General features: G+C 44.6%; 1 protein-coding gene across 1 annotated transcript in view; it reads right to left on the bottom strand.

The window, feature by feature from the left end:
• The window catches only part of LOC119653704 (GRAM domain-containing protein 2B-like), a 249,100-nt gene extending 228,930 nt beyond the window's left edge, over nucleotides 1-20,170 (bottom strand). The window contains exons 1-2 of the mRNA XM_038058582.1: nucleotides 19,755-20,170; nucleotides 10,978-11,128 (exon numbers count right to left, since the gene is read on the bottom strand). Of these exons, the coding sequence (XP_037914510.1) occupies nucleotides 10,978-11,128; nucleotides 19,755-19,884 (281 nt within the window). The 5' untranslated portion in view covers nucleotides 19,885-20,170. The remainder of the gene's footprint in view (nucleotides 1-10,977; nucleotides 11,129-19,754) is intronic.
• Nucleotides 20,171-20,958: the final 788 nt, after the last annotated feature.

The raw sequence follows: 20,958 nt of genomic DNA, 5'->3' as shown, positions 1-20,958 counted from the left end.
TGTGAACTCGAAAAATACAGAGAGCAACCGCATCAGGCACGCAAGTTTTACCAACAAGTCTGTTGACTTGTTGATGAAGCCTTACACACCTCGATGTTCATCCTGCCAAGACAAAGAGGGAAATCTGATTTCCGACAGAATAGGCATATTGGAGCGATGGGTTGAGTACTTTGATGAGCTACTGAACAACCAGAACATCTACGAGTTGGAGGTCCCGCCAACTGAAGACGACGGACAAATACTGCCACCACCAAGTATAGAAGAAACAGTCTGTGCAATTCATCGGCTTAAAACTCATAAGTCGCCAGGAGCCGATGGAATTACAGTCGAATTGGTTAAATATAGAGGCGATCAATTACTCCAAGTGGTTCATCAACTTGTGCTCAAGGTGTGGGACAGCGACTCAATGCCTGACGACTGGCAAAGAGGCATTATTTGTCTCATACATAAAAAGGGATATATCACACAGTGCAGCAATTATAGAGGTATCACGTTGCTGAGTACTATCTATACGATATTCTCCACCATCATTGGCCCATACCAAAGAGGCTTCACTCTAGGCAAATCAGCAACAGATCAGATTTTCTCTCTGTGGCAAGCGATGGAAAAACTGTTGGAATATGGACAACAGTGGCACCATTTCTTTATCGACTTTAAAGCCGCCTATGATAGAATAGCCAGGGTAAAGGCCATGAGAAAATTCGGTATTCCGACGAAATTGATAAGACTGACTAGGCTGACCCTGACCAATGTGCGAGGCCAGATAAAAGCGCCAGGATCACCCTCAAAACCTTTCGACATCAACAACGGTCTACGACAAGGGGATGCCCTATCATGCGTCTTCTTTAACCTGGCCTTCGAGAAAGTGGTCCGTGATGCTGAGGTAAACGGAAGGGGTACGATCCTCTTTAAGTCCACCATGCACCATGCTGACGATATCGACATCATGGGAACAACAACCCGAGACGTACAAACTGTCTTCATCCAGATCGAGCAGGCGGCGCGGCATCTTGGGCTGCACATCAATGAAGGCAAGACAAAGTAAATGGTGGCAACGTCAACACCGAAAACCAACCAACCAACAACATCAAACCGCACTGGTCAAACAGGAAGAATAAAGATAGGAGAATACAACTTTGAGACCGTTGAAAATTTCTCTTATCTAGGGTCGAAAATCACAACCGATAACAGCTATGATGATGAAATCCGCGCACGGTTTTTGGCAGCCAAAGGAGCATATTTCGGCTTACAAAAACTGTTTCGCTCGAAACGTCTCACCATAGGGTCAAAGCTCTTACTGTGCAAGACAATGATCTTGCCAGTCCTCATGTATTCCTCAGAGACTTGAGTTCTTAGCAAGAAAAATTGCGAACTATTGGCCGCGTTCGAGAGAAGAATCCTCCCAAGAATTTTTGGCCCCCTACATGAGGATGAACGATTCCGTAGCCTACATAACGACGAAATCTATGAATAATACTATGACCGTTAGGTTGTGAATAAAATCCGGCTCAATAGGTTACGGTGGGCTGGTCACTTAATCCGTATGAATGAGAATGAACCAGCCCGGAAAGTCTACAAAGGCAATGTCTATGGTGGAAAAAGAAGACGTGGCAGACCCTGCCTAAAATGGAGTGATGGCGTAGGTCAGGACTCCAGACAACTTTTAGGGATATCGAATTGGTGAACCCCGGCGCAAAACCGGGAAGTCTGGAGTTCCTTATTAAGGCAGGCTTAGACCGGATACCGGCTGTTGCGCCGTTGATGATGATGACTTAGAACACAAATAATGCCTTGTGCAGTTCTCAAAACGAATTCATTTAAATTAATTACATTTAAAAGTAACAGTTGAAAACGAAAAGCGCCGCCAAATTGGAAATAGCGCAATCTGTCAGCAGAACGAATCTTGTCGACGTGGAGTGAACTTTATCGACCTGAAATCTTCATTGTACATTGAAGCTGCGTGAGGTCCACAGCTTCTCTCAGCCGCATTCTGCATGCATCGTAATTGTGTTTGCCGCTATAATCCTGGAACGCATCCAAGAACATTTCGAAGGCTTGATTGACAGAGAATAGACAGGTTTTCGCTCCGGATTCTCTTGCATTGTACACATCAACACCCTACAGAACATTTTGAAATGATGCGTGGAATACAGATATCAGCTTTACTTCCTTTTCATCGATTTCGAGAAAGTTTTCTACAGCGTGAACAGGGAGTGTATCTGGACTGCTTCACGCAGGAAGGACATTGCGGAGAAACTAATAGCTATTATCAGAGCGACATATTATAACACGAAATGTCACGTGCTGCACCAAGATAAAATCTAGGAGGATTTTGAAGTGCAAAGCGGTGTCCGCCAGGGTTCCGTCCTGTCACCGACGTTATTTCTTCTTGCTACCGGCGACGCTCTTCATGGTGCCTTGTCCGAAGGATATGGAAGAATTCAATGGCCCACGACGTCTTCCCTCAAACGCCTCCAGTACGCTCATGCACAGGCTTGGCACTCGTATGCGATGTGATAGGAAGACGAAAGTGGCAGTGGATAGCTCACATATTGAGGAGGAACGACAATTGCATTGCGGGCTATGCCATGCAGTGGAATCCACTCTCCCAAGATGGCCGACGAATGGGTTGCCCCAGTGGAGGACGAGTGGAAGCGTCTCAGGAAGTCGTGGGGGGAGCTGAAGCGCATTCCAGGTAACCGTCAACGATGCCACGTGGGTATAGTTGACGCGCTATGCCCCACCAAGGGGTGAAGGGCAACCAGTTAAAGCCGAAATTCAGAAACTTCAAAAAGACGATTTCAAGGTATGTTTTGAAAGGCGGATCTACAGACTCAAGAAATGCATTGAAATCGACGGAAATAGGTAAACACATTAACTGATAAGGATTAATAAAGATGGACCAAAATTACCAATCGTTAATTTTTTCATTTAAATTTACATAACTTTTGTTAGTCCCTCTCGAATACGAAATTATAAATAATAATGTCAGTACAGCGCAGACAAATTCAAACTATATTGTTCTTCTCTATTCTAAAAGTTTTAACCAACGACTTTGCACAACCAAGGCTTTGTGTAGAATTACGTACTGGCCCATCGATGAGGAAGTGGAAGTTGCTCCTTAAACTGATTTCTAGCCTCAATCGATAACTTCGTTTCATCACTGTTCCATTTATTGATATGGTGGAAATGAAATAAGACTAATCTTCTGGTTTCGTATTCGCAATAGAAACCTTATTTGGTTTTCTGCCGAGCTTACAGATGTATTGCGCAAGATCCAAAGCTCCGTTATGGAAATTTACTCATTCATTCATTCAAATTAGGGACATACATATTACACGTCGTTAGATTTGTATTCAGTATTATGCGAAAAGTTCTCTTCTCACATAATTGGGATATTCATGTCCCTACTAACTTTTAATGTGACAGCGTTTGAAACACTTTCCAGATATATTCAGAATACAATGGCACAGCAGGCATGTAAGTAGCAACGAGATGACTGCATATTAAGAAATAATTTATGGAAAGAATTAATGAAGATTCCTGCATAACTTGGTTCTACAGAATTTCCTTCTTACATAATTCTCTAAAAATAGTGTTTTCTCATGTAGAAGAAAATTTCGACTCCAATCCTCTAGAGGTATTAATCCTCTGCAATAGTCACTCCTCTTCGTTCGCGTTGTTACCGTACGAATAGTTCGTGTTTCATGTCCAAGGAATGTCGTGCAAACTGGTCATTAAGGCACAATAAACGTGACCACTTCATTTCAAATATCGCTTCTGATTCTTACACATCAAAGGTTGACCAACGTAAAGCGCGAATAGGAAAAAATTCAGGAGTGTCTCTCCATTTAGAAGCTAAAATTATACATGGCTAAGCTGAAAAAAAGTTCAGAAATTCAGGGAGGAACCGATGCAATGACAATGTTGGGGTTCCACATGTTATGTTGAGCAAATTTGAAATCGTGACTGATAATTGAGACGAAATGAAAGTGAAAGTTCATGGGAAAGTTCATGACTAGTAGAATCAGGATTGTGACGTTATAGACCCCTAGGAATGAGTGCACAATTACCTCATGATATCATTCATTAAGAAAATGATGCAACATTTTCAGTTGAGCTAATTTATGAAGTACTCCCAAAAGATAGAACAGCAAAAGGTTTTGTTGTTGAATCTGACCCAGTTTACCCCTTAGATGTGAATGTCAGGTCACATGCGACTCACATTATTCAATTAAACACCTTATTTAAGCGGCTTATGGACGCACAAAGATAATCACAAGCAAACATTGCATAACAACGTCGCCTCATAAACTTGCTAGAAAAAGCTAGAATCTAATGAAATATTAATCAATATGAGAAACAATAAAAATAACCCCACAAAGTGAAGGGTTCTGTGGGGAAGATAAATATGTTACGACTTTAGCCTTTTGTAAACATAATTAAAAAGTGTAAGACTTACATATGAAATGACCTGGAATCTGATTGTTGGGTGGTACCAGGACAGCCTCAAGCCCATTTGAAAAAAAAATCGCAGGGAAACGTCTAAGCAACTAAGGGAGTAGATGGAGAAAAATCCACATATTGTGGCAGTAGCTGCTAGTAAATCAATACAGCGAATGCCGCATTGAGATAGCGACTACAATGCTATTCATTCAAAGTATATATTCGCTGCTTTTCGGGAAAGCAGAAGAGAAATTCGTGGGCAAATATGCACTATTTTTCCGAATGAAAACGAAATGATTTTAATCATCGAATGGTCCCTTACAAAGTATTTTTGCGCCTCCTACAATACTGCTTACACAGTTATTTTCAAATAGTGAGAAGAACTTTTAATCTTTGCTAAAGAGTTAAAAACGATAACATGAAATGAAAGTTTGATTATGCACAAAATGTACATCTAACCCCACTGTTATCAACTACAAAGGTAAAGCCAATTAACGAAACCACAAAGTGGCGAATTTAGACCGTTAAGATCTACCTGCACCGATGTAAGTGCAGCTTGGATGAATCCCCTAGAATACTCAAAAGAACAAAGATAAGAAAATGTGATTAAAAATCCCGGGGACATACCAACCGAGTTTCTCTCGATGATCTAATCTATCGAGGAAACGCGAGGAGAGAAACAAGGAGAACCTTACTTTCAACATAAAAAATTCACATAAAATTTAAAAAAAAAATCTGTTTCTTACTTGTATACCGATTAGGTTATAATTAAAAAATTTATATAAATAGACCACTGTTCCAGTCAACTGCATTCTTCCACTCCAACAATTCCACTTCGCCAACCGACCGAAACACTCGGTTGAGTATGCACTCCTCGTGCTCCAATCGGACGTCCTCCTCGACCTCAACCGGAAGGCGCCGACCACAGCTTGTCTCCTTGACATAAAGAAGGCTTTCGACTCCATATGGCAATACGGACTCGCTTACAAGCTTTCCGAAGTCCTCCATTTCCATCCGTACCTCTGCAAGCTAATTCTCTTGACAGGCGGAAATTCCAAGTCCAACTCCATGAATACCTCTCTTTCCCATATTCTAGTTCAGCTGGCATCCATCAGGGATCAGTCCTCTCCGCTACCCTCTTCTCTTTGTTCACCGCAGACCTACCCAAACCAACCTGATGACCCCATCCTCTACACCTCGACCAGAAATATTCCAGCCGATGAAGCCCGCCTGAATTCCTATTTGGACGAGCCGGTATTACCGGTACTTCACCCGCTGGAAACTATCCTTGAATCCGCAGAAATGCGAGACTATCGTATTCTGCGGTAATGATAAGGTGACGCCGAAAATAAGGAGCGACATATCAACCATATCCCTGAAGATCCAAAATACCAACCGGAAAGGAAGTCACCTATCTCGGGGTGGCAATGAATCCCCGTCTATCCCACCTCCCACATATCACGAAGGCACTAAGCCGTGCAACTGGTGCCTTCAAATCCCTTTACCTACAAATACAGCAGCCCAACGCCTCAGAAAGTCAATCTGTTTTGCTACAAGCAGCTTATCCGTTCCCTCCTCATTTTCGGCTTCACCTTCTAGTCCGACACCTCCCCTTACCAAATCGAACGATTCTGTCTCAAAGAGCGCAGAATCCTACGCCACTGTTCCAACATCTACAAAAACGAAGACCGCTCCAATTACATCTCCAACCAGATCTTCTACGACTCCTGTCAAACGCCCCGCATCAACGCCGTCCTAGCCCGTCATGTCCTCAAATTCCTCAATAAATGCCTATCCCATCCAAATCCCCTTATCTCCCAGGCCATGCAGATCGAGATCGTCGAAGAGAATCTTCTACGAACTCACCTGCTTCCTCAAATTTTCCTATATCTCCAGACCCGAAACCTCCTTTTCGACCCCGACGGTAGAGTAATCCACTACAACGGCATCTACCCCTCATCCCAATTTTCAAAACCCACCCATCCTCAGCGCCACTCCTAGCTTCCTTTCCCAAGCCCCTCCTGCATGCTCCCCATCCCAGCCCACACCCTAGCTCCTTCCCCCGCCCGCTCGTTTTTATATAAAATTCAACGGGTGGAGGTTTTTTTCGACTTTTCCTCCAGAATACTTCTTCAATCCATTCTATTCTTCATTAATGATAAGAGAGTTTAGGCCATAGTTCGTGCTTTAGATTAAGCTAAGCTGTTAAGGTAGTACATAAGTTAGGTTAATTTAACCTGTAGTGATATAGGATAAATAAAAATGTTGATTTCAAAAGTTGTTTTTCAGCTGCGTTCATTTCTCTACTCTTTTTGGACACTCCTGACATCCCACTGCAACATCCAATGAATACTCCTCAACTGTTAAAGCCATCCAAATGCTGACGACCCGACCCTCTATACCTACTCCCGAAGCATACAAGCTGCACAGCTCCGAATAAACAATTCCATCCCATCCCTTAACAAATTCCATACATTTCTGGAAACTCCTCTTTAATCCCAACAAGTGTGAAGCTATCGTCTTCCGTGGTAAAGCCACCTTTACCTGAAAGATGCTAGCCAGCACACGTAACCTCCATATCAAAGTCGGGGCAACTCCCACCGTCCAACCCACCAAATACCTCGGTGTACAACTCAACACCCGTTTATCACCAATCTCTCAAGTTAACTTCATCCTCTCCAAGACCCTCGCTGATTTGATCACAATATGGCCTATCCCGAAGCAAGACTCCCCTATCCGTGAACTAGTCGAACACTTCTGCCACAAGCAATTGATCCTAGCCCTGATCATATATGGGGCGACATCTGCTTCGCCCAAAATGTAGTGACTTCGAGTACGTGAAAGGAGCTTTATCCGACTTTCCCTACCCCAAAAAGACAATGCACAAGAGGAGCAACTTGAGCTTGAAAGGGGCGCTTTCCAAGTACGGACGAGGTAGGAAAGTGGAATTAATGTGTCGGTGTCTCGAAGTTGCCTAGATGGTTTTCTTGTGGGTGTTTCTTCATCTTGTCCCAGCAGGAAACCGGTGAATCTAAAAGATTGACCTTGGATGCATCTACTTATTTCCTCCTCACTTCCTAGGAGAGCAAGTATGGATCTATTGCCAAAAATGTTACGCGTGTTAGCTTCCACCAAGCACCACCACAGAGGAATTTTCAAGCATCATTCGCTCAATCACTCCAATAAGATCGATTACCATTAATCCGAAATGAATCGTTAAGGGTCACTTTTTCCTCAACGAATCCTTCAACTAAATCCACAGATTCGTGAAATTTTCTGAGTTTACAACAACTCACCTCCCGGATGAAAAATTTAAACGGAAAAAAATGAACCGGACTTGACGAAATTCCAAACTTCGTCCTAAGAAACCTCCCCACGGTCTTAATCGAGTCCCTATTTGCAGTCTACAACAACTGAATAAACAACGGTTACCTCCCATCCACCTGGAAAATAGCCACAATTGTTACCATTAGGAAAACCTTCAAAAAGGGTGTCTCTAGCGAACCAGCGGATTATAGATTCATTTCCTTACTATCTAACTTGGGCAAACTATTTGAGAAATCATGGAAAATAGAGTTGATCCAGCATTGCAATCTCACTAACATCAGTTTGAATTTTAATTCAAACACTTTACCCACCACGCTCTAAGCTACATCCACGTTACCGTGAGTACCCAACTAAAGGTCAATAATAAACCTACGGTAGCCTGTGCTCTTGACCTAGAAAAGGCCTTTGACTCCGTGTGGATAAACGGACTCATTTATAAATTAACTGAAAGTCAGCTCACACCCCCGATTATAAGACTTGCTATCAGCTTATTCGAAGATAGACACTTCTATGTCAACGTCGGAAATGAAATTTCCGATCTCTGGCCAGTAACATTTGGGGCGTCGCAAGGATCCGCAAGGGTCTGCCCCAACCCTGTAACACTGTCATGGCTAACGTTCGTCCCCTGAAATCGACCTAGTTCAATTTGCCGATGACACATTATTTAATTCTTCAGACCTCCGATCCAACAAGGCAGTTGAAGCGATAGAAAAATACCTTGTACTTCTCTGCAAATACTACCAGGAATGGGGAATAAAAATAAACGAGGCAAAGATGCAAATCTGCATCTTTCGGAGAACATCTAGCTACCCTGGTTCTAAATCCATCCACAGGAAAGCTAAACTTTGAGCTTTAAACTGAAAGTCGGGAATACCATATTGCAAAGGTCAGAATCGACAAAATACTTAGGAATCTAACTCAACGAATTCCTAAAGTTCAATCCTCATCTTAAGCTCGCGGCGCATTGAATGGAGTCTGCTTTCTTCTTCCTAAGAAGGTAGGTCTAAACACCAAAACCAAACTGATGTGGCGCAGCAGGGTTAGCAACATTATTCGAAATAAATTTCGAATATGCCACGGAGAGCACCGGTGGTGGCATCTGTCAGTCGAATTAACAACATTCGAGTGTTGCTAATCTTGCTGCGCCACATCACTCCGCCCCCAGATGAAACCGAGGGATTTTAGCGACTGAACCCGGAACTGTGTTTCCCATCATTCCGCGAAGCGAATGCGACGTTGATTTGGGGCCCAAACGCGCTTCACCCGGGACAAGAAGACAGCCTTTTTCTGTCCCCCGATCTCGAGTTGGAAGAAATTTGCCCCCCGCTCGAGAACACGATACGGGCCTTCGTATGGAGGCTGCAGCGGCTTCCGGACAGCATCCGTCCTGACCAGGACGTGCGTGCACGAGTCCAGTTCCTTGGGAGCGCAGGAAGGTGCGGATGTGTGTCGGATGGGAGGTGTGGTTTTAAGGTGGTGGAAGTTGTTTCTCAACAGACGCAGCAATCCAGAGTCTGTGAGACCTGTTCTCTTGTCGAAGACCGGATCACTTGGGAGCCTTGGGTTCTTCCCGTATACCAGCTCCGCGGGGCTGCAAATTCCTCTCGGCGGGTCGTTCGGCGGCCGAGTAGAGCGAAAGGCAAGGACGAATCGTCGCGGGCCATAATGGCGGATTTCAGCGTCCGGTTCAACGCTCTAGCATTCCATTGGATTGCAGGTCCGCTGGCGTTTGAATCCCAGGAGTTTGCCTAACTCCGAAAAAAGGGTGGACTCAAATTGCGTTTCCTGGTCAGTGATAATCACTGTAGGGATAGCAAAGCGACGAATCCACTGTCGACAGAGGACTCCGGCACAAGATTGCGCCTTAATGTCCTTCAGAGGTATTGCTTCAGGCCATCGCGTAAACCTGTCGATGACTGTGAGGCAATACTTGAAACCGTGCTAGTCTCGCAAAGGGCCTACGGTGTCGAGGTGTATTGTGTGGAATCGACTGGTAGTGCGGAGAAATGAGTCCACCTCCTTCCTTACATGCCTGGTGACTTTACACTTCTGGGATGCGCTGCACTCTCTAGCCCAGGAGTTGATGTTCTTATTCATGGAGGGCCAGAAGTATTTTTCGGTGACTAGCCGATTTGTCGTCCTGATGCCTGGATGCGCTAAGTCATGAATTGTGTGGAACCCTCCCTTGCGAAAGGTGGCCGGAATGTATGGTCGGGGTCCCTTTTCCGAGTACTCGCAGCAGAGAGAGAGGTTCGAGCCGAAGATAGGCAACTCCCGAAATTTGTATTTGGGGTTGGATTTGAGGCTCTGATGTACTGCGTCATCGTCCTGCGCCTTGACGATAGCCAAGAAATCGGGTGAGGTGCGGATGTTTACCTCGGAGACACGTGGCAAAGCGTCAGCAACTATGTTGTCCTTTCCGGACACGCGCCGTATGTCGGACGTGAACTGGTTTATAAAGCTCAAGTGTCGAAGCTGACGAGGCGACGCTTTGTCGGGCTTTTGTTTTAAAGCATAGGTGAGAGGCTTATGGTCCGTGAACACTGTGAACGGCCTGCCTTCCAGGAAGAAATGGAAGTATTTAATGCTCAAGTACGCGACGAGCAGTTCTCGATCGTAGGTGCTGTAGTTTGGTTGAGCGGGGTTCAACTATTTAGAGAAAAACTCAACGGCTGGATGTGGCACAGCAGGGTTAGAAACATTCGAATTAAATGAAATAAATAAATTTCGAATATGCCACGGAGAGCATCGGTGGTGGCATCTGTCAGTCGAATTAACAACATTCGAATGTTGTTAACCCTGCTCCGCCACACTGACTATATAAAACCCTGATATCATATGTTACGAAGCCCCCAAGGATCACATGTTCACCGGAAGCGATGGAAAAGTGCATGGCCTCCGAACGCCGGATATTAAGACACTGCACTAAACTATGTTACAATTGGAACAATAAAAGAGCGGCCGGAACGCGAAAGTATATCGACGAGCAAATGTCAGACCACTTACAAAATTCCTTCTCAATCTCATGGAAATGTTTTTGGAAAGTACGAAAAACCATCCAAATCCTAACATTAAAAGACTAGATCAGCAAAGTAAAATAAGAAGCCCTTTTTAAGCGCATGCAATGCAGCCAAATAGTTTCTCGCAATTTCCAAATTGGACAAAATTTGTATATTAAAATGCAATTACTTATTAGTCCCTTACCTCCTCTCAAATTTGAACTGGCTGGTCGTTATCTTAAATGTTTCTTGTATGAGTGAGTTCAGCGCTCCATTGCGTGGTCTAGTAAGTTGGGAAGGTGCTGTGTTAGCCCGTAAACGATGTCCTTTCATAGAGGCATGACCTTCCGTTAAAGCTGAAAAATACAAAACGTAGATTATTTAGTTACCCAATTTTTCTTTTGGAAAGCTAAATTAGCCTAATGAACAGAGCTATGATGCCGCCCTTTGCCAAAAAACCCTACTTTTCACCTCTCTTCTATATAGTAACTTTTTCCCCACAACCCATAGGCAATACTTCTCTCCCACCAGTGATCTTCACATCAGAACAACAAAAGAAAGCGAATAGAATACATCAACTGTAACCTATTAGAACATAGTCCTGATGGAAGGATGGCAGCAACCATAAACTATCCAAAAGGATAGTTGTGTACACTCAACTGGCGATTGAGACTGACACAGCTGGAAAGAGTGGTAGGGAGGTGTAAAATCGAAATGAAGAGAATTAATAAACGGAGATGGGCAGGCACAATGAGAAAAGCGCTGACTGATGCTCAACTGGACTATTCAAAGCGAACATCAATCCGACTGCCATTCTCGAACATATGTAAATCACAAAATAAATAGTAGAATCTTCCGAAGAATAGTTCCCAAGGAGGAACTAAATAATGATCAGGAGTTATATGCGAACTATTACTCCTATCAATCATGTAAGGAAGAGGAGGGCAGCTAATAAAAGGATGCATATATTACCTACCCCTAGAGTACATATTGAAGCAAACCAGGTGTACGGCAGAGATAAATAAAGTAGGAGTTACTCAGCGATGCTAAATCCTACCTTATTTCTCAGCGACAAGTCCCGCGACATGCCGACCAAGTAAATGTATTCACTGTCGCTAAAAATGAGCATCTTGCGCCTCGGAAAAATGCTAGGTGGTTACCTCAGTCGACGGGATGGAAAGGCCCCGGTCCTGTCGAAAAGTTAACAAGTAAATTAGTTCGTGTAAAACAAACACTTGTCTGCAATCTAAATATTTGTATCCTCACTAGAAAAACGGAAGAACTCGCAAGAGCTTTTCGAAAAAGGCGTATTGATATTTGCTATCCACAAGAATTTTGATCATGTGGTGCCACAATCTGCGACATAGAGCGCAAACACGGTGAAAATGTCTATAAACTTCTCAACACGGGCATTGCCATATCTAGGGTCATCTGATCGTACCATTCATTTCTTCACCGCCCACGTACCGCAGACAGGTCGACCGAATGCTGTCTAGGAACTATTTGACATAAAAACCTCTACCTGTCGAAGACTACATCGTGATTGAGGGCGATCTCAATGGTCATGTGGGTGAAATGTCAGACGGCAACAGATGCCATGAGGGGAAAAAGATTTGGGGCACGCAATGAGAGTGGTGAGCGTATAGTCGATTTTTCATACTCATGACCTTGCATTTGTCAATACATGATTTAACAAACGATTGTCTCATCTTCCTATATATTAGAATGGGGACATTAAACCAAAAATCATCAATCAATTACCAATTATCACTGTCACTGGTTGCAAGGCCGTTCCCTATGAAACCATCGCACCTCAACATCGGCAGTTGATTCCTGTTTTGTGAATCAAGTCATTAGTAAAACAACGTGAGGAACGCACTTCTCCGATGCGAATTAAATGATGGAGGTTTTGTGAGAAAAGAGAAAAAATGATCATTACAAATATCGAAGAACCAAACATAAGCGATTCATCAACCGAGATACTTGGCTTTAGAGCGACGATGCATAAATGAAGGTTTGTGGAGAGAAACGCTTCTACCATAAGTTTTTCGTCGATGAAACACTGACTAATTGGCAAATAAATTTATAAGAACGCCAACGGGAAAGCAAAGAAAGCCATCGTTGTTACCCGGGCGATCCATTACAAAGATCTTCATAATAGAGTGGAAACTCGCTGAGAGAAATCTGTACCGACTTGCTAAAAACCAACACCAATGTACAAGGTATCGAACACTTCTGTTGCGTTAATGACAAGAACGATGCCTTACTTACGAGACGCGATGGATATATGACGAAAATATTTCGAACAGATTTCAACTTAACAATTTGTGATCGATATGGAGTTGCACCGATTGTGGAAAAACTGCGAGAGAGGCGTCTTCGATGGTGTGATCACGTAATTCACACTAAAGAGAATTTACTTGCCAAAATTGGTCTGAACATCGAAGTCGATGGTAAACGACCAAAAGGCCGGCCGAAATACGGTGGCTTGATACGCTGGATGGGGATTTAAAAGTCTCACGATTGCATCCAGATTAGGCATTTGATAGGGTCAAATGGTAAAACCGGTCACGACGAGCTGACCCTGCTTGTGAACGGGACAAAGGCTAAAGAAAAAGAAGAATTCATTCATCATCCGCTTCCATAAGCGCTGCCGACATTCCAAGCAATTCTCCCTGTTAGCACCTCTGCGATAAGGACAATGAAGCAATCAATCGAATGAAATCGAGGAAAGTAACAGGACCTGATGACATAGCAGCTAGAAAGCGAAGAGCTGCGACCCCACACTGTGCAATTCTTCAATCGAATTATTGAGGAAGGTAGAATACCATCTGACTGGCAACAAAGCACGACCATTCCAATATACAAAAAGAAAGATAGTCCACCAAAATGTTCAAATTACCTTTCAATCCGGTTGCTACCATAAAGATTTTTGAACGCTGACAAACGTATTCAGGACATCGTTCAAATAACCGTGAATCAAGCCGGATTTATCAAAAACTGCAGAACGACTGACGCAAACACGCTGTGCTGTTACTCATAAAAGAGTTCCGAGGGAAGCATCGACCTCTCTACATTGCATTTCTGGACCTGAAGAATTCATTCGACTGTGCGCCACAAAAACACATCTCGCATGCTCTGCGGCAACACCTAGTGTCAGAGGAACTTGTACCTCGAGTCAATTTGCTCTATCGCGATACGAAAAGAAAAGTTCGACGTATATCAAAACCCCGCCCTCCCCCACTCCTCTTTGCTCATGCTATGAACACTGTCACACGGGACAACCAACGTCCAGTGCCCTATACACTGCTTTATGCAGATGGTGTTTTCCTACTGCCTCATAGCAAAGCTGATCTCGAGCAACTTGTTTTGAAAATGGAAAGATCGCCTTATGCAACATGGACTCAGAATCTCTGAATCTGAATAAAACAGAATTTTCGACGAGCAATCCCAATGAAACAAGCACTAACACTGTTAGTGGGAGCGACCTGCCAAGAACTAAGCGATTTAAATATCTCGAATCAATATCAATGGTGAACTGCATTATGAAATCGCTTCACGCATTAGTACAACTCGGATTAAGCGGCGTTGCCCTGTTGCCCTCTATGGTTATAAGTATTGGCCGATTATAAAAGACAATGAATGGCGCTTCGCGGTAATGGAAACGAAGATGTAGCGTTAGACGAGTGGTGTAACACACCATAATCACTTTCGAAATGGGAACATCCACAATCGATGTGAGGTTGCAATGATCGTGAAAAAATTGGCAGAGAGGTGTCTTTGATGGTATGGGCATGTAATTCGCATTGTTGAGAACTTACTTCCCAAGGTTGATCTACATATCGAGGTTGATGGGTGAATGCATTTACGCACAGATTGTTGCACTCCCGGTTCGGTACGACGTTGGACTACACCTCCCCATCGTCAGTGAGCTAGTCTGGAACCGTTTGTCACATTACTTCGGGCTAGTCCCCGACTCTCTCGCCTTGCGGAGCCTCCATATCAGGGAATTCCTTTCACCGACGAGAGGCGAGAGAAGGAAGGGAACTATCAGTTCAAGGAACCCCCTGCCATCCGGCTCCTCCACCGGTCGAGCTATCTTCTTAGCAACGAGAAGGACCCAAAGGTAATGGGCAACATGGCTTCACCTGTCAGCACCCCTCAGCATCTCTTCGACAATATTGTTTGGAGATATCGCGAAAATCAAACCCTTCAAACATTTCAGCAAATGACATCCAATTTCTATACGGGAAAAGGATATATATTGTGCATTGGTAGAGATACTGAACCGACTAACACTCGATAGAATTCCCTAACCAAAACTGTTTAGGGCATTTGCATTGCTTGAGGATTATTGATTATCGTATGACCGCTACAGGTAAGAAAGAAAATGAGGAATGAATGAATGATGAATGAAATCCGCGCACGGTTGTTGGCAACCAACGGAATCTATTCCAGCTTACAAAAACTGTTCCGCTCGAAACGTCTCACCATAGGGTCAAAGCTCTTACTGTACAAGACTATGATCTTGCCAGTCCTCATGTATTCCTCGGAGACTTGGGTTCTTAGCAAGAAAAATTGCGAAGTCTTGGCCGCGTTCGAGAGAAGAATCCTCCGAGGAATTTTTGGGCCCCTACATGAGGATGGACGCTTCCGTAGCATACATAACGACGAAATCTATGAGCGATACCATGACCGTCCGATTGTGGATAAAATCTGGCTCAATAGGTTACGGTGGGCGGGTCACTTAATCCGTATGGATGCGGATGATCCCACCCGGAAAGTCTATAAGGGCAATATCTATGGTAGAAAAAGAAGACAGGCAAACCCTGCCCGAGATAGAGCGATGCCATAGGCCAGGGCGCCAGACAGCTTTTACGGATATCGAATTGGTAGACCTCAGCGCAAAGATGTCTCCGAATAAGTTCCATAATAATAATAATAACTCCGCCGTAGCCGGTCCCAAGCCCGGTTGTAAAAGGAGAAGCGATGGATTGCTTCAGTCTGAATGGCTGTACGCCACCGCAGCGTCTCAGGGGGTAGGTGAGGAAAGTGCAGTTACTTTGCAGTCCTGCAGATTACTCACTAAAGAAGCTATCCCAACACCTGGCAGCTAGGGATAAAATGCACCACCAAAAATGAGAAGAAGAATTTTGAGGTCCGGTACGGATAACCGGCGGGAGTCGTCTGACTTGGTGACTGGGTCAGGCTCTCGTAATGGACAGCACGGCGTCGAAACCGCTAGTCGTGGGGCAGTTCGACGTTTAGGCGCCACGACGATCAGGAGCACAGCTCCGCCTGCTGCAGCTGTTTCGCCACATCTGTGGCGACCACATCGGCAGGTTCGCGTAGGAAGCGGATGAAATGGACTGATGAAATGAACCTCTTCATCATCCGCTCCTACTACGAAATAACGGCGGGGGAGGGTACAACATCTTACCGCCCCTTATTGCACCAGAGATTCGTCGAGTGTTTCCCGCAATTCGCGCACGTGACTGTGCAGCAAGTCGCAGACCAGTACCGCTTTATTACTCGCAACGACACAATCCCGGCCACCATCAGGGAGCGTGTTCGGCTTGAGGTCATCAGGGAAACCGGTGACCGAGAGTCGATGGGGGCAGAGGCGGCAGCATCAACAACACCACGCCGCACTGCAGGCAAGAGTTTCAGTACTCGCCGAAGCACTCTTCTCCACCGTCCAGCTGAGGTTTCCGCTGAGGTTCGGGACGAATTCCAAAGAGCGTGTATAGAATTCTCGGATATGGATCCTTTGCATAGACCAGGTATTCCCAGGCTCTATGCATCTCCAGCAATTCCTGGAATTCTATCTCAAATCAATGATGAGATTACATCTCGACTGTGTGCTGATATGATTGTACCGTCAGAAGATTCGCTTTCGTGTTATTGGTTTGAGTGGCCAGAGAGATCCACCATGGAAAATTCGTCTGGAACTTCGGCAGGACTCACTAAGGCAGGACATTGCTAGACTGATTCAGATCAGCACTGGTAATGCCAGCAGACAGGTGAGAAATAAAGTGCAGAGGGTTTACCGGAACTATGTCATCCCCATTGAGACACCCCTAGTTGAAATTCTGGACACACTAAAACAGAAACTTTCTGTCATATGCAGCCAGTTACGACGGCATGGCGAAAGTTATTCCAAACGTGTCCAGAATGCAACATACGCGAGGAACCAGCGGAGCTTTTTCAGATCCCTCAACGAATCCCAACAGAGCGTCCAGACAATACAGCTCTCGGTGACGGAAGCGAAAGAGTTTGGGGTGGGCTTTGGAGGTTACCTGCCCAGCATGCTGAGTGGATCACCGCCGAAGGCACCTGCCATGCCAATACGCCTGGCATGAATTTTGCGGATGTTACCGAAGAGGAAGTTCGACGAACCATAAACAGCTCGAAGGAATGGAGGGGCCCAGGTCTGGATCGGGTGCAGAATTTCTGGTATAAGAAATTTACCTGCGTACACAGTCGGTTGGCACACAATATAAATGAGGTCATGAGTCGGCCGGAGGAATTTCCATCCTTCCTCACTGTGGGGATTACCTACCTTATCCCTAAGAAGGACACGGTGCAGGACCCCGCAGACACAAGACCGATTACTTGCTTACCAACCCTCTACAAATTCATCACGTCCATTATTAGTGGAAGGGTCAATGCGCACCTCGAGACCAACAACATTCTGTCCGAGGAGCAAAAGGGCTGCCGAGTTGGGTCAAGAGGTTGCAAAGAGCAACTCATTATCGACTCGGTAGTTGTAGGACAAGTAACTAGTCTCTCTAGAACTCCGTATACGGAGGGACATCTTCCAGGGGGATTCGTTGAGTCCCCTTTGGCTTTGTATGGCACTGAACCCCCTTTCGTGGCTACTAAATGATGCTAGAGGGCATCGATTTGCAATAAAGTATGACCTCCGGACATAGCATTGGTGACCTCCACATCGAAGCTATGGCCGAGACAGACTTCTACAAGTACCTAGGAATTCTGCAAGAAACCCAGGCTCGAGTTGGTGATCTGAAGGAGGCTCTGCTGTGCGAATTCCTGTGACGTGTAAAGCTGGTGCTGAAATCGCATCTCTCGGGGAAGAATAAAATAAGCGCGCTGAATCTATTCGCTATCCCTTCACTGGCATATGCATTCGGCATATTGCCGTGGACGAAGACCGATCTGGAAAATGTCCAGCAACGCATGCGGACAACTATGTCCAAATTCCGAATGCATCATCCAAAGTCTGCCGTGGAGCCGATGAACCTGCCTCGTGACATCGGAGGTAAGGGCGTGGTTGACGTAGCGGCACAACATCATCGCCAAGTCGACTCGCTGCGCGCTTATTGCTACAGCAAAGAGCAGGCGAGTCCCTTGCATGCGGCTGTTTGTAAGGCAGACTGTGGGCTGACTCCACTTAACTTGAAAGATCGATCTTTCAATCCTCTGAGTGGGGTGAAGTCGGACCAAGAGCGGATCGATGAATGGAAGTCGAAGGCAATGCACGGTAAACACGTTAATTGTCTTTGGCAGCCATTTGTCGAACAGATAGCTGTGTGCTGGGGAGCTCTTTGCTGAGACGGAGGGGTTTGTGTGTGCCATTCAGGGCAACGTGTCGCCACCTGAGCTTACACGACCAGTGCAGAATGTATGGTTCGGCGTTAGAGACGTTGGACCATCTCATTTCTGGCTGTACTGTTATGGCACCGGTGCAATACATCACCAAGCATAATGCTGTATGTAAGGTTATCCATCAAAACCTTGCATACAAGCACGGGCTGATCACGGGAACATGTCTGGTTTACCGATATGAGTCGCAAGCAGTACTTGATAGTTCTGCTTGCAGCATTTATTGGGAATGGCAAGCTCTGACCGATCGCGACACTCTACACAGCAAGCCTGACGTACTGTTAGTTGACAAGACGGGTCGCTCCGCGTGTATTATTGATGTTGCTATTCCCCATAATAGCAACATTGAACGGAAATACGTGGAGAAGAAGGTGAACTATGAGCCATTGGCTCGGCAAATCAAAGAAATTTGGCGTCTCGAGCGGGTGATTGTAGTTCCCATAATATGTCAGCTACAGGTATTGTACCTAAATCCCTCACGGCTTCCCTTGATGTTCTGGGACTTTCGCACAGCCTGGTTCAAACTATGCAGAAGTACACCATTCTGCATACGTGCTCGATGTTGCGGGGAGTTCTCGACGGATTCTCCCACTGATCTACCACCGGCCACCACCACCAGCGCCCCTTTAGTTTTTAAGTAGGGAGGATCGTCCGAGCCTAAATGCTTGGCACTTAGTGCTAGTATTAGGTAAAATCCGGCATCTGCCGAGATTGTGATAACTCGGAATAATAATAATTTCTTTGCGTAAACATTTGTCTATCCCATTATATCTATGGGTTTATTACTCAATTTTCAGATATAAATCAAAGGAGAAATTTATATTGTTGACAACTTTTCTTTACTTCTACAGTATAGGATTGATTTCAGTTTCCTTACATTAAATCAGAGCAAAGTGCGAGTGCTTTACAAATTCATATTTGCTGTAGGCGTGGTACGACTTCGAAAAGCATTTCCTTTGTTTATATGATTTCCCCCATTGTAAAACTATAGATTTTTACTTTTATATACTTGTTTACTGATTGAGATTACTCTCGAAATCCATTTTTATTGTTTCAATGCTACACAACCGGCAAGGCTACAATAGTTCATTCGGGTCGTTCACTCTGTAGACAGATTCGTTTTCTTTAAGGATATTTCCCTAAGATTGAGTTGGTTGAAATAGAGCTCATTAGTGCTGTAAATCACATAGCTTACACTCAGTGTAATCTTTTTTCACTAAGTGTCCTGACATCACTGTAATGTACTAACCACCTAATATTTAGGACCCACATCCTCTCTCCTGCAATCTGAAAGCTACTACGTCAACTCACTACAGTCCTGTAATTTCCATGAACTGTGAATGTATCTCTCCTCACCGTAGACTTTCCGTTTAGTCAGATCACTATAGCTGTACCGATGAGTTGCGTTCGGCATTGGTTGCACTTCCAATTGATCTTTTAGGCGAGTGTTACTTGGTGACAATCGTGGCGATTTGCTTCTCAACATCCCCGAGTGTCCTAATTTCACGAAAGGACCGATCGATATGTTCCTATTCAACTGAAATCAATAACAATCCGCGTGAACCCGACACACTATAGAACGCAATGAAAAAAGCACATGCTTGGGTAGCCGCCACCGGCCAAACACTGACTAAGTATAGTAGGTACTCGGGACAAGAAAAATCAAGAGTATTGTGCTGCACGGTCAAGTCGATTTAGAAGGTCTTTGCATCGAATTGGATTATGTGTATCGACATAATTACCAAGCGGAGGAAAATAGTGCATTACGAAGGAGTTAGTGTACTGAAATTAGCCGGCACAACAAAAATAAACACTGAAGCCCCCCGAATCCGGACTGGCGACTCTGGCAAACTATATTTAAAATGCAATGAAACTTTTATTGTCTCGCAACATTATTCCGAGCACCCTCACCTCCTTCTTCGTGCGAGTACATTCCTTAACGGAAGACGGTCTACGCGGTATCTGTTCAAAAATAATAAACATTGCGACATTAAATCAGCGCACCAGACCTCGACTGTGCCAATAAATTGTTTACAGGATTCCGCTTTACAAGATACTCAAATTGTTTAGAACCAGAAGCAGACGACACCATGTTTATAGTTTCAGATAACCGCTCTCATAGCCGGCGTCCGGTCAACTAAACGTCCCCCGAAAACTTTCACAAATAGGCCAAATGGCTAATATCTATTAATATAGTCGAATTTCAGAAGTCGTTTAAGGATTTGCATGTTCGATATCGCAGGGCTAATCGATTCCTGTGGACAGAGGTGAAGGCCAGGGGACAATGGAATTGACTTTATTGAAATTCAATAGGCTTTGTAAAGAACAGCCACTTCAAATAAATGAGCTTATCGAACAATGTTTGAGTCTGCCGCTATTGTTGTACTCATATTTCGAACAGTAAACTTGAATACCAAGAAGACTAGAGAATTGAAAACCAAACGAGTTGGATGGTGAGAAGCGGGAAATCAGCTATCCATCGAGTTTTATTAGTGGGTGTTTGGGGAAATGGCGGAAAACAATAGTTGTATGTCATTTAGCGCTGTCTCCTCAAGGTCAT

The sequence above is a fragment of the Hermetia illucens genome, chromosome 4 (genome assembly GCF_905115235.1).
Source record: "Hermetia illucens chromosome 4, iHerIll2.2.curated.20191125, whole genome shotgun sequence".
Classification (NCBI taxonomy): Eukaryota; Metazoa; Arthropoda; class Insecta; order Diptera; family Stratiomyidae; genus Hermetia; species Hermetia illucens.
Note: the sequence above shows the minus strand (reverse complement) of the source record. Positions and strands in the feature narration are given on the sequence as shown.